This window comes from Antechinus flavipes, chromosome 2 (genome assembly GCF_016432865.1).
Source record: "Antechinus flavipes isolate AdamAnt ecotype Samford, QLD, Australia chromosome 2, AdamAnt_v2, whole genome shotgun sequence".
Lineage (NCBI taxonomy): Eukaryota > Metazoa > Chordata > Mammalia > Dasyuromorphia > Dasyuridae > Antechinus > Antechinus flavipes.
Genome location: NC_067399.1, coordinates 579,966,227 through 579,979,899, shown reverse-complemented (window position 1 = coordinate 579,979,899; position 13,673 = coordinate 579,966,227). Strand labels below are relative to the sequence as shown.

Sequence of the window (13,673 nt, the reverse complement as noted above, 5' to 3'; positions counted from 1 at the left end):
GACAAATTTTAGTGAGCCTAGAAAACTGGAGGGATTTAATTAATCCTGGACCCTTATCCCTTTTTTGTGAGCCTTAATGTCTTAATAGGACTTAATTACCTTTTAAAATGTATATCTCTACATTTTGTTGTTGTTGTTTTTTCCTAAAGGACAGTTTTAGTTTCAATATTCCAGTGTAACAAAATGTCAAATAAGAGGGTTTGAAGAAAGGTTTTTGGATTTTCCAGAGCTGAGCATGATGATAACCATGGACTACAAAGGGGAATTGCTAATAAAACTGTCTATCCTTCTTCCTCCCCATCATCCACCTAATCATGAAGGGGCTCAAAAGGAGCATGAATGAAGTAAAGGCTCCCACAAAGGATTCAAGATCAATACTCCTGCAAGAAAGAAAACAAGAGTCACTGCACAAAAAATTTCGAGTGCTCAAGAAATTGGATCTAAGTGGTTGAAGGAAAAAAGAGGCAAGATCAGGAACTGTAATGTTCTCTTCTCTAAAGTTTATTGTTTTCTGGGAGCAGATTTCTTGGGAGGGCTTCTGGAGACAGCTTTAGTTTCAGTTCTGTGTATTAATCACCTCAAATCCAGTCCTTTATTGTCTCTTCCAAAATAGTCCAGTTAGTTTTCTTAGAGGTCTATCTCTCTTCTTGGTTCCGAGAGCTCTTACTGCTAGTCTTTTGCCTCTGCTCTGCCAGCTTCAGCCTCTCCCTCCCAATATCTCCAGCCAACATAAAGGTTGAACTTGGAATGAATCTTGACTCCTCCTCCAAGAGAGTGGGATTATGGGTTCCTGACTTGTGAATCTCCCAGACTTATGAATATCCTCGACTGAATCCTGACTTGTGAATCTCCCAGACTTATGAATCTCCTCGACTGAATCCTAACTTGTGAATCTCCCGGAGTCCCCTTATATATGCTCTCTTAAAGGTGTGAACTCTAATGTGTGAACTCTCACAAAGGTGTGAACTCCAAAAGGTGTGAACCAAGTACATACATTGTTTCTATCAATCTTGTTTCAAGTTCTGGCCCATAACAAGGAACTGGGGAAGTTCTTTGTATTAAGTCTCAGTATCCTCCTCTGTAAAATAGGTTTAATCATACCTCTTCTGTTATAAGGATATGAGATAATATATGTAAATCTCTTTGCTAATCTTAATGAGATGTATAATTGCTAGCCATCATTATTATTAACTAAGCATTAGGGGCACTAAGCAGGGAATATAGATCTTGTCATCAAATAACTTAGATATTTATTGGGAGGGATGATGACTGGAACTATTAAGGAGTTGAATTCTATATCCTTAAAGTAGTTGTGGCAGGTCTGATTTGTTTGAAGGTGTGGTGACTTGTAAGGTCCAGTGTTTTAGAAGTTATAGTAGCTGGCAAAAGGATAGCAAAAAAGTGGCCAAAGATAAAATAATTTCTGGAAATTCAGAAAACTGATAAGGAAATTTTTTCCTTTCACTAGAGGGGAACTAGTAAGAACTAAAGCTGTGCGATCTGTCACCTCATACTTCTCAAATTGGCTAAGATGACAGGAAAAGATAATGATAAATGTTGGAGGTGATGTGGGAAAACTGAAACACTAATACATTGTTAGTGAAATTGTGAACTGATCCAATCATTCTGGAGAGCAATTTGGAAATATGCCCAAAGATTATAAAACTGTGCATACCTTTCGATTCAGTAGTGTCACTACTGGGTCTGTATCCCAAAGAGATCATAAAAAAAAGGACCATGTATGCAAAAATGTTTGTAAGCAGTACTTACTGTAGTGGCAAGGAATTGAAACTGAGTAGATGTTCATCTCTTAGGGATTGGCTGAATAAGTTATGGTATATGAATGTAATGGAATATTTTTATTCTATTTTAAAAAATGATGAGCAGACAGATTTCAGAAAAGCCTGGAAAGAACTACATGAATTGATGCTGAGTGAAATGAACAGAACAAAGAGCACATTGTAATGGGCTTGAGATGATAAATGCCAATCACATACAGAAGATTGATGTCCTATGGAGACTGAATGTAGATGAAAGCATAGTATTTTTACCCTTTATTGGTTTGTTTTCTTTCTTGTGGTTTTTCCCCCCTTTTGGTTTGATTTTTCCTGTACAACATGAAAAATATGGAAATATGTTTAAAAGGATTGAATATATTTAACCTATATCAGATTGCTTGCTATTTTGGAGAATGGGAAGGGAAGGGGGAGATAAGAAGAAAAATTTAGTATACCAAGTCTTACAAAAATGAACTTGAAAACTATCTTTACATGTATTTGAAAAAATAAAATACTATTAAATTACACATACAGAATAACAAGTCTGTTCCATCAAGGGAGGTTGTTATATTGTGGATTTTACTTAATTCTTTGTTAAAAGAGAGTTCACTAAGATGGAGAAGGAGAAAAAAAATAAAAGAGAATTCAAGTATAATTATAATGACCAGGGTTGGCTTTGAATTGGGGAAAAAGAAAAGATGAGAAAATGCAACTCCCTCCCTTCTTTGCATAGGCAGAGGACTTTGGATTTGGAACATTACATTTACTACCAGACCTGGATGTGTTGCATTTTTTTTTCTTCCTTTTTTATCTTTGTTACAAGAGAAGGTATGATGGATAGAGGAGGGAAGAGGGAAGTATTCAGAAATGAAGGCAATATAAAAATTTTTGCATAAAAAGGACACAAAGATTAGCAAGGAGAGAATAAAAATAATTTAGTGAGGAAATTAGGGAGAAATGACTTATAAAATTGGCAACAAAATGTAAAAAAAAAAAAAAAAGGATTTGATTCATACTCAGGAAATAAGATAAAATAAGACTAAGAAACCTAGGGTGATCACAGATTTGTAAGATTACAAAATATGAGACTCTTAACCTTACTCTGACAAGAATATAAAGAAAATTTCATTGAGCTAATAAACCACCTCTGGCACCGGGCCTAGTACCTTGACTTGACCTCATCATATCTTGCCTCTGGAGTTGCTTATGAGAAGACCACATTATTTTTCCAGCAAGCATCAACTCAGTATTGTTCTTTTCCATTTCAAAACTGAAGCTTATTAGTTCCTTTCCTACCTCTTTGAATCAAGGCTCCTGCCTGCTGTAAATCTTACATATTAGCATAGTCCCACCTACTTCTCCAGAATGGTCATTATATATTCTTTCTCCCAGCCTCTACCCTGCACAGGTGAATACTCACCAGTTAAAGAGGAGGGATATATCACCGAAGGATCAGCAGGTATTACCAGAAATTCAGGCTAACCAGGGAAATCACTTTCAACCTCCTCCCTGCAATGTGCGCAGCTCCCCTCTTCCCTCCTATCCCCATCTCCGTTTCAGTTGGTGACCATGAAAGGGGCTTTGATTCCTGAATCCATTGCAGACAGAAGCATGACAGTCCTGGGACATGAAAGAGTGAGCTCCTTGTCATTCTCCTTCCTGAATTCTCTCAAGGGAAGATAGGAAAAGGACATGGAGGTGAATGACTAGGTTGCTTGTGATCTGACCTCTTTTGTTGTCTATTCCCCCTACAGGTTTTAGAGGTGGTCCGGGCTAACTATGACACCCTAACCCTGAAGCTTCAGGATGGGCTAGATCAGTACGAGCGGTACTCAGAGCAGCACAAAGAAGCTGCCTTCTTCAAAGAGTTGGTAAGCAACCTTTACTCATCCCTACAGTAATAATAATAATAATAATAATAATAATAATAATAATAATAACTAACATATCCAAAGGGCTTACTACATTTCAGGCACTGTGCTTAAGCACATTACAGTTTTTATTTCATTTGAACTTCACAACAACCCTAGGAACTATTCTTATCCTCATTTTACAAATGAGGAAACTGAGGCACACAGAGCTCAGCAGAAACCTCTGAGGAAACCTAGGGATACTGCCAAGGTCCCTACTTTACCCTTCTGGCTCTTGCTCTTTCTACAGTGGGTCTTCTTTCCTTGCCATGGCTCCTCCTGAAGAGCCAAGGCCAGCCAGGGCTCATTCCAACTTTTTCTAAATATTTAACTGATTGTCCAGCCAGATGGAGGTTCCAGGACCAACCAATTCCCTTTTTCTGCCTGGTAGATTTCTTGGAACCAGAGTCACCTGAATTAGCACTTACTATGACACACTCTATTGTGTCTTAACTGCAGCTTCTTGCAGAAGGAAAGAATGTGAGAGGAATGTGGTGGATTCTTCACCTTTTTTGTGCCATGAGCCCCTTTGGCAATCTAGTGAAGCCCATGTATCCCTTCTCAGAATTAGACAAAGTGTCCCAAAAGCCTTAGTATAGTTTTCAACTATTAAAACTGACAAGTCCACTAAGACTTTTGATCTAAGATTGTTTTTTGACTCATTAAATAAAATACATACAGTTACAAAGGAAACCAATTATATTAAGATACATGGTATTTTTAAAAGTAAAATACTTAAATAGTTCAGAATATTTTTAAAACAAGTTAATAGACTCCAGATTAAGGATCTATACTCTAGACTACAAGTATCACAGAATAGCCACCTCTCCCAGAAGAACTGGACACACCATTCATTTTCATGCAACAAGTTTTTCCCAGGCAAAAGAATTTCATGTAATAGCTTTGGATCTAAATTTACCATCATGAAAGCAGTCACACCCAAGAAACAGATCATGGCATAATGTTAAAGAGAAAATGACTGCTGATCATTCCCATAGAACCTATAGACTTCCATAGCATCATAGACTTAAAGTTGATTGGATATCAGAGACCTTATACATTACCTTCATTTTACATAGGAGTGAACTGAGGCCTAGAGGCTTGACCAAGTACATAGATGCCATTCTGACACTTAAGAGTGTGCAGTCTTCCCTAATCATCACTTCTTCTCTAATTTTTTTATGCAAAATCTGTAGTAGCATTTTCTTCCCTCTCCAAACTCCTTCTGTTGAACTTTGAGATAGTTCTACTTCTGGGGCCCCCACACTTTTACTTAGGGCCAGGAGGCCCTTTTTCATCATTCTGCTCTATACTGTCAGAGTAACTTCTAACAGATAGCTCTGCCCTGACTAAATAAATTGTGTATTTCCTTTTTCCTTCTGTACTTGGAGCTGTTCTTAGGAGAAGCTCATTTTTATCATAGCCCTTCTACACCATAATTACATTTAGACTTCTCTGTACCCTGTGTAGGGCTAAGATTAGAACCTCTCCTTTTCTCTCTCTTTTTTAAAATTAAATTTTATTTTCAAAGATCACCATCTCTCCCTCCCACTTCCCCCTCACTCTCTACCCCATTGTTAGAAGACCAAAAAAACAAAATCCCTCATATAAGCCTGTGTAGTTAAGCAAAACAAAAATTTTTATTGACCATATCTTAAAAAAAAAAAAAAAAAAAAAAAAGTCTAAATCTGCGCTCTTGAGTCCATCACCTCAGTCAGGAAATGATCAGAGTGTTTCATCACGAGGCCTCAGGCTGATACTGTGTTGATCAAAATTATCAAGTGTCCTTTTGTTTGTTTTGTTTTTTTTAATTTTGATATAATCAGCTAAAATATACCTCCTGACCCTTTCTTTCCTATCTGAATCCCACTATTCAGAATAGGAGAAAACAAAACATTTGTATAATCAATCAAAATAACTTTCCACATTAACCATATCCTAAAACTACTTATCTTATTCTTCACTATTTGTCCTTTGCTTCTCTATCAGGAGGTGGGCAGTATGTTTTATCATTAGTCGTCTGAAATCCTGTTTGATCTTTACACTGATGAGAGTTCAGTACAATGGTATCCCATCACATTTATATACCATAATTTATTCAACCATTTTTCTTTCACATTCATATTTTTTGCTACCTTAAAAAAAGCTAGAACTATTTTAGTACATCCTTAGAATTTGTTTTGCTTTGAACAATCTCTCTTAATCTGTCCTCCCTCTGATTCCCCTTTGTACCCTTTCCCTATTGCCTATTGAGTACAGTGTATTTTTGTACTCAACTCTGTATGTGTTTATACTTCCCTCCTTTGACTATTTCAGATGAGAGTGATAAAATGTGTCCATCTCTTCTGCCTTGCTTGTATAGATTACGCTTATTCACTCATTGTATACAAGATGATTTTTCCTTAATCTTCTTTTCCTTTCTCTTTCTGTATTTCTCTCTTTCTATTCTTAAGATCATTAACATATAACAGAACCGCTCCCAGGTTTTGTCTAATTAGACTCTAATTTTGACCTTTCATGATGATAGGATTCAGAAGAAACCTGTCATCCCCTTGTATTTGAATGTAATCAGTTTATTCTTCTTTGGACCTTTATCATTGTTAATTCATGTTTACCTTTTTATGCTTTTCTTCATTCCTGTGTTTATACTTCAAAGTTCTCCTCACTTCTGGTCACTTTATCGGGATCACTCAAAAATCCTCTTATTTGATTTAAGGTCCATTCTTCTCCTCCCCAATTCTTCTCTTCCCCTCCCTCCTTCTCCCTCCCCCCCCCCCTCCCCTGGTAACATTATATTTAATTTTGCTGGGTAAGTTATTCTTAGCTGAAAACCCATATCTTTTGCCCTCTGGAAAATCACATTCCAAGTTCTTTGCTCCTTTATACTGATGACTACTGGTTGATTCTTACTGTAGGACCTTGGTACTTGTAATCTTTCTTTCTGTTTACAATATTTTCCTTTGACCTAGAAGTTCTTAGGTTTGGCTATGATATTTCTGGGAGAGTTTTAATTTTGGGATTTCTTTCAGGGCATAATCAACTGATTCTGTTTCCATTTTCCCTCTATATTCTAGGAAATCTAAATAGTTTTCTTGTATGATTTCCTGAAATATGACGCCTAAGCTCTTTTATTTTTTGGATGATAGTGTTAGGAATTCCAATAATTAAAATTTTTTTTCTTCAGTCTTTTTTCCAGGTCAATTTTTTTTATGCCAAGAAATCTAGAAATACTTTACATTTCTTCTATTTTTTCAGCTTCCAATTTTGTTTTAATATTTCTTGTTGCCTTATAGTGTCATTGGCTTCTACTTGATCCATTCAAATTTCCATGGTACTTGTTGCTTGGGCAGGGTTTTGTACTTCTTATGCTTTTAATTTCTTTTATATCTTCCATACCTCTCATTTCTTTTCCAATCTTCAAAGCATTCCTCAAAATGCTTTCCAAGCTTCAAAGCATTCCTCAAGCATGTTCATTCCATTTTAAAAAAGTATATTTTTTTAACTTTTGCTTCATTTCTTTCAGGAATTCAGCTCAATTTATGTACAAGCTGTATTTTTCTCTGAGCCAGTGCTTATAGATGTTTTGGAGATATTTTCTTTTGAATTTGTATCTTAAGCATCCTTTCCACCATAATTTTTATGTTCACCCCTTCTTCCAGAGTTCTTCATAACTTTGCACTTGATGATATTAAGACTGGGCTCTGTATACTTCTGTAAGGAATGTCTGGTTGGATCTATTGTTGCTTTCTTGGGGTATTATTGTGTTATTCTGGCATCTCAGGGACAGGCAGGAAACCTGCAAGCTTTTAGTGCTCCCAACAGTAGTCTGATCCAGGACAAAGTCTGATTGCTGCCCTCCTGGTCAGCTGAAAAGCACAGAGTATCAGAATCCTAGGCTCCTCTTTGATCTAGAATTTCCACTCCAGTTATTCCTCTACAGGCTAGGCTAGACTTTATGAGACCTTGCTTTGGACCTAAGATCTGAGTAACCACTACCACTGCGGATGATGCTACTGGCTTCTGAACTTTTACCTTTCTCAAAATATTGGCCAGAGCTTCAGTACCAGAAACCACATTACTTTGCATAAGCCCCCTTCTTCCTGTGCTCAAGATCTGACTCCTAAGCCTAAATAGTGAGCAACAAAGCTGCCAGTTGGCTCTGATATCCATTGCAGTATCCCAGTATGGATCTAGGGTTGCTTTGGAATAGGTCTGAAACCTCATCTTGTCCTAGTGCACTATTTCTCCCTGGACATTCTTGGACTTGAAGATCTCCAGTATTCCTCCAATGGGGAGCTGGACTGGACTAAGTTTACTCATTGTAACTTTTTTTGGATTTTTCCATCAAGATTTGGTCTGCCGCATTTTCTTGATAAGTTAGAAGTTCATGGATTCTATTGTTTCCTGTCCACCATATTGGCTCCATCTCTCACTTTCTCTAAAATTTTCTTTAGTTCAAAGTTTTCATCTATTTTCCCCTTATCCTGGCTTTCTCTCTGCATTTTCTGAGCCCTTGGTGAAGATAGTGATTTATGCTCACTCTGAAACAAGAATGCTGACTCTTGTGAGGCTGTGTTCCTTTTACTTTGGGCCTCAAACCCCTTACAGAAGGCAGATATATGGATTAGGGGTGAATGCTATGAAGAGGGACGAACTAGTAGTATCCTGTGTCTATTTGATGACCACTTTTAAAAATCCTACCCCTTATTCCAGAGCTATTTTCCCTACCATCAGATGGAGAATGAAGGTAAATTGTCCCAAGTCTGGAGCTAATGAGCTTGAGCTGCCTACTGTTTGCCTTTCCCTGACTCCCAGCTTGACAACATCATTAAGGGCTCCTTCAACTAAGCAAGAATCAAAGGCAAACTCACTGGGATGTGATATTCTTTCCCACTTAGGAATTGGGGCTAAGTTTGCCTAAGTCTAATCAATGATTTCTTCTCCCAGTGGTGGCCTGTGCCTTCATGGACTCTGTCCCAGATTAAGGTATATGCCACCTGAGATTTCTGACACCCTCTTCCTCTTGCTAGTTAAATATCACTCCTGCAAGTCTGTCTTTCTATAAATTTAAAGTAAAAAAAATACCTGTTCCCTGACCATTTCCTTCCCATCTATCAGATGTGTGTGTGTGTGTGTGTGTGTGTGTGTATGTGTATGTGTATATATATACACATACACATACACACACACACACACATACACATATACTTCTTCTGTTTCCATGATAGGGAGAATGTTGTCTCCCATAGTTTCTTCTATAGTTTCCTCTTTTGTGGGGAGAGAAAAGGGAATTCAGAGATTTTTACTTTAACCAAAAATGTATTTTTCTCTAGCCATTTTTCTAGTACTAAAATAATTCTTGCTCTGCATCCCTGGTCTCAGAAACCTGGTCAGTTGTCCTTGGTGTCCAGGTGAGAGAATTCTAGACTCTAGATATTTATGAGCTCATAAGCATACTCAACTTTACCTAAGGGTGGCTAGACTTTATCCCTCAATTGAGGTGTCCAGCTCCAGCAGTCTCTAGGCTCCCTAAATCTCTCTAAAGTAGTGAGAAGATAGGCACTAATCTTCCTCAGTCCTTATTCCCTCTCTCCAACCCTTTGTTCATCCCAGGACTCATTTGTTTGATGACTCAAAAGAGACAGTGAAGTTTAAGAACTCTGGCTAGGAAGAGCAAACCTCATAATTTTATTCTCTTATTAATTGGAACTGAATTCACTTTCCCTATCAGTTCCCAGCTCCTTTACTCAGCACAACTGAAGAAATAAAGGTGGAAAAAACCCAGTATCTGTTTTTTCTGTCCCTGGTTTTGTTTTGTTTTTGTTTTTGTTTTTGCAATCAGAGCTAAGTGACTTGCCCAGTCTCATATAGCTAATAATCTGACATCAGATTTTAACTCAGGTCCTCCTAACTCCAGGGCCTGTGCTCTATCTGTACCATCTACCTGTCCCCTAGTTTTTCTGTCCATAGTTATCCCATCCAATAGACAGCCCCAGTACTGCTCATACACACTAAATTCTTCCTTTTCTTTCCCTTTAACTATTTTTAATCTCATAAGGATTTAGAGCTGAAAAGAACTTTAGAAATCATCATCTAGTCAACCCCCCTCATTTTATAGCTAAGTAAATCAGACCCACAGAAGTTAAGTAAAGTGGCAACTTTGCCACGTTGATTCCAAATCCAATGCTATTCCTATCACACTATGCCATTGTTTACATCTGTTCTCTCCAGAGAGTAATTTCACCAGTTAAAAAAAAAAAAGAATGAAAACTTTCACAAAAACTAGGAAAACTTGGGGCTGCTGCCAGGGTCACATCCCATCACTTTCTCCTTACTCTGTATCCCTAATCTTATGTCCCTGTAACTGTAGTTCTCTCAATTCTTGTCTCTCTTCTCCAGGTCCGATCCATCAGCACTAATGTTCGGAGGAATCTGGCATTCCATACCTTGAGCCAAGAGGTTCTGCTAAAGGAATTCTCCACCATCTCTTGAAATTGTCTTGAGGAAGACACTCATTGATTGTCCTTTACCCCTGGATAATCCCTAGACTGAGCTCTTTCCTGAGGGTTCAGGGTTGAAAGAAAGAGACCTCTCCTTCTGCTGCATTTGAAGCTAGAGGGAGATTTGGAATATCCGTCTTTTTTCTAGACACCTAGATGCCAATGGAACTTGGACATGGGGTCAGGCAGGGTGATAATGTAATTTTGGTGGGAGGGAGGGAGGGACTCCAGGAAGAGGAATGCTGCCAGGGTTGGGGTCTCAAATATGAAAAGATGGTCTGGCTGAAATTTGGTGCTGAGGTACACTGGCTGGGTAGAGACCAGTGGGCTCTACTATAGTATGAAGGGCACATAGTTGAGGAACTGGCTTCCTCATTCTGGATTGGGGAGGGGAAGGACCTTGTTTCCTTCTATCCTGAGGCTGAGATTCCCCCAGCCTAAGGATTTGGCAGTACCATTTCTCCATCCTGGGGATTGTCTCTGGTGAAGGTGGGGTCTGGAGTCTGTCCTCTGAATTTCTGGGCTATTCCATGATTTGGGGGCTGGAATCCCTCCCTCCTCCACCAGTCAGGCTGTTGCCCAGCAGCATAAGGTCACTACTTAGTTTATTTTTTTTTAAATCTGTTTTAAACTCTGTGTCTTCAGATTGTGGATGTGAAATAAACATTGAAAGGTTTTCTGAATCCCTCAGGTGCCTCTTTTCCTCTCTTCACTCTGCTCCAGCAGCCGCCTTATCCAGGACCCCCTCCTAAAGTAATGCCGTATGCCACCCATGTGTTTGACACGTGCTCCCTCCCCCACTGCCCGTCTGTTGTTTACATCCACTTTGGCTGAGAAATTCCTCAGGGGAGGGATCTGTTCCTGTTGTGATCTGACAGCAGGAGAAAAAGAAAGACCCTGCCAGGGAAAGAGGATTTACAAAGGGGCTAGCACTTGAATCATTCAACCAGCCAAAGGACCCTTTGGACAGTAATTTATCACCAGCCTCAGAAATTTTAATAAGCCTCAGTATGAACTCCCCAGCCCCCTTCTTCCTTAGCTCTAGGCCAGGAATATTTAGGTATTTGGGAGGGGCAAAAGGGAGAAGATGGAAATCTTCTAGTCCTCAGAGACATTTAACCAATACCTCGAAATATCACCATTCCTATTTCACTTCCCTATCCCTTTCCCTTCAGTCCATTTAGTAAAATAATCCTAGGTAATTTTTGTCCTATATTGCTATTTTCTTTCTACTAAACTGAATGTTCTCACTTTCTAAATATGTTAGGACAAAAGATGGAGTTACCAGTGAGTGCCCCCTAGTCAAGATTTGCTTTCCTACTTGTGAGCAAACATGGCTAAATGGATAAGTGAGATAGATCTTTTCTCTGGTGTGATCTGGGAAAAAGGAATAGAGAAGAGATGCTTGTAATTTCCTTTCTCCCTCTCAGGGAGAAGGGAAGAAAATGCAGGAGAAGAAAATGGCAAATGAAGGACCAGCATTCCATTTTTCACAGTCAACCCTTGGTACTCTGACTCTTAGTTATGGTTTGGAAGTGTAGAGTTATTTTCATCCTCACCTTGTTTTTACATATATCCCCACTCCTAGACATCCAAGACCTTAGAATAGTGGTCTCCCCATTCCAGTGACTGGAAGACTGGAAGGTAGGGGTGGGGACTGGCTTCTCAGATTCACTCCTTTTGGCCTGGGTTGCCTACTTTATTTATGTGCCCAGGGATCTGGACTTCTACCTCCAAATCTGATATGAACATCACGGTATTATCCTAGCTCAAGCAACGTGCTGTACCTCTGCTTGGGGGGTAAGGGAACTATCAGCCTTCTTTGGGAAATAACCCCCTTTGATGCTCAAGTCAGCATAGGATCAAAGGGGAAATGGTGATTTCCTGTAGAGAGAGAAAACTGGAGGCTTCCAGAGGTCTGGTCACTGGCTTAACTTCAAGGGCAGAAGGCCTCATTGTTTCCAAGAATGATAATCAGATGCTGCAGGAACAGATTGAAGTCAATGGAAATGTCTGCATATAAATATTAAAAACTGATTTTTTACTTGACCTCTTTGATTCTTAATCTCTAACCCTTATGCCCAGATTTCATAGATGTCCTGATAGCTACTCCCCCAGATATATCTCTGCTTCTACAACTCCTGCTCGGGACTCCTTCCTTTTCGTCAAGAACAGCTTTGCTTTCCTTTCCCCGTTACTGGAATGAGATTTGGGGAAAATCTTATCAGCCCTGGGGACGAGCTCTTATCATGGATTTGGTGGTCAGTCTCCTGAGGTGGAAACAGTTTGGACTTAACCTGCCTTGTAGTCAGAGTCCCTTATACTTAATCATCCTCACCAATAACTCGGTCCTCTTGAGTCTCCATTTATATTTGGGGGCACAGATATTTCTCCCCTTAATGGCCCCAGTTGTTTATTCTTCCCCCTCATACACACATATACACACCCTTCATCTGTAAAGGGGGAAGGGAGAGCAGGGAGAGAAGAGAGAATAATGGAGACTCTGGGCTGGAAGTCAGACCCATTAGCAGCCAAAGGGCTAAGCTGACTGCACCAGCAGGGGCGATTCCAGGTCTGGGTTCCCATGGTAGCTAAGAACAAGAGCCTGAGCCACCACTTTCTCCTCCTTTCTTGTAGTTCCCTTTCCTGGCCTTCCCCGCCCCCCTCACCCCCAGATTCCAAAGCACAATTCTTACAGGGCTAATTGAATCAAGTGGATGGAAATTGAATCCAATTGAAAAGATTAAATAAAAGATTAAATGAACCCCAGGTCTTAACATTAAAGAATTCCAATCACTTTCTTAGTTCTTTCCCTAGGGAGATGCCCCTATACCTTCAGCATGAGGCCGGACTTGCTGAACATTTCCCCAGTGCCCAAGCCAGGGGCCCTGGAGAGATAGACTAAGTCTCCAATCCCATTTTGGGGGCTAGAAATCAGAATAGTTGGTCCTTCCAGTGGAAATTAAAACATTCGAAGAGTTTAAGGAACAGGAAAGTGCAGGAAAGTCTTAGCATGGATGGAAAAGCATCTCAGAATTTGGGAAAACTAAGTGCGCCCCTTTTGGTTAAGCCCCAGAGGACTAGGACCTCTCTCCTTCCCCATGGTCTGGCTCACCTAGTTGCATTTCAGTGTGCTTCCCGGAGGCAGCTGTTGCAGATGTTGGACAATAGGAAAGTGGGGCATATATCGGATGGTCACTTGAAGAACTCAAGACAGAAAACTTTTGAGAAACTGTTCCCTGAGGCTCCCTCACTTTTCTCCCTGCTACCTGTAATCTCTGCTTGTGATGTCAGGCTGGGAAGTAGTCTTCCAGCACAGCGACTGGAACAGGGTGTGTATGTCAGGGGCTGAGGAGATGGTGGTTCTAGAGCTTGGGGAAAAGGACTGAAAATGCCCACTTCCACTGGCCTGCGCTGACCCAGGGCCAAGGGTTGGCCTTTCTTTTCTCGGCATCCCCTCCCTTTCTCCCCCCCCCCCCCCCCAC

At 39.8% G+C, this 13,673-nt stretch overlaps 1 protein-coding gene across 3 annotated transcripts in view; it reads left to right on the top strand.

Annotated features, from left to right (window-relative positions):
* The window catches only part of ARMH3 (armadillo like helical domain containing 3), a 224,625-nt gene extending 213,754 nt beyond the window's left edge, over positions 1–10,871 (top strand). For 2 of the 3 annotated variants that reach the window (XM_051981286.1, XM_051981285.1), the window contains 2 exons: positions 3,533–3,649; positions 10,088–10,871. In XM_051981286.1, the coding sequence (XP_051837246.1) occupies positions 3,533–3,649; positions 10,088–10,180 (210 nt within the window). In that variant the 3' untranslated portion in view covers positions 10,181–10,871. Of the gene's footprint in view, positions 1–3,532; positions 3,650–10,087 lie in introns of those variants that run through there. The other variant, XR_007951113.1, reaches the window with a different exon arrangement.
* The last annotated feature ends 2,802 nt before the right edge of the window (positions 10,872–13,673 follow it).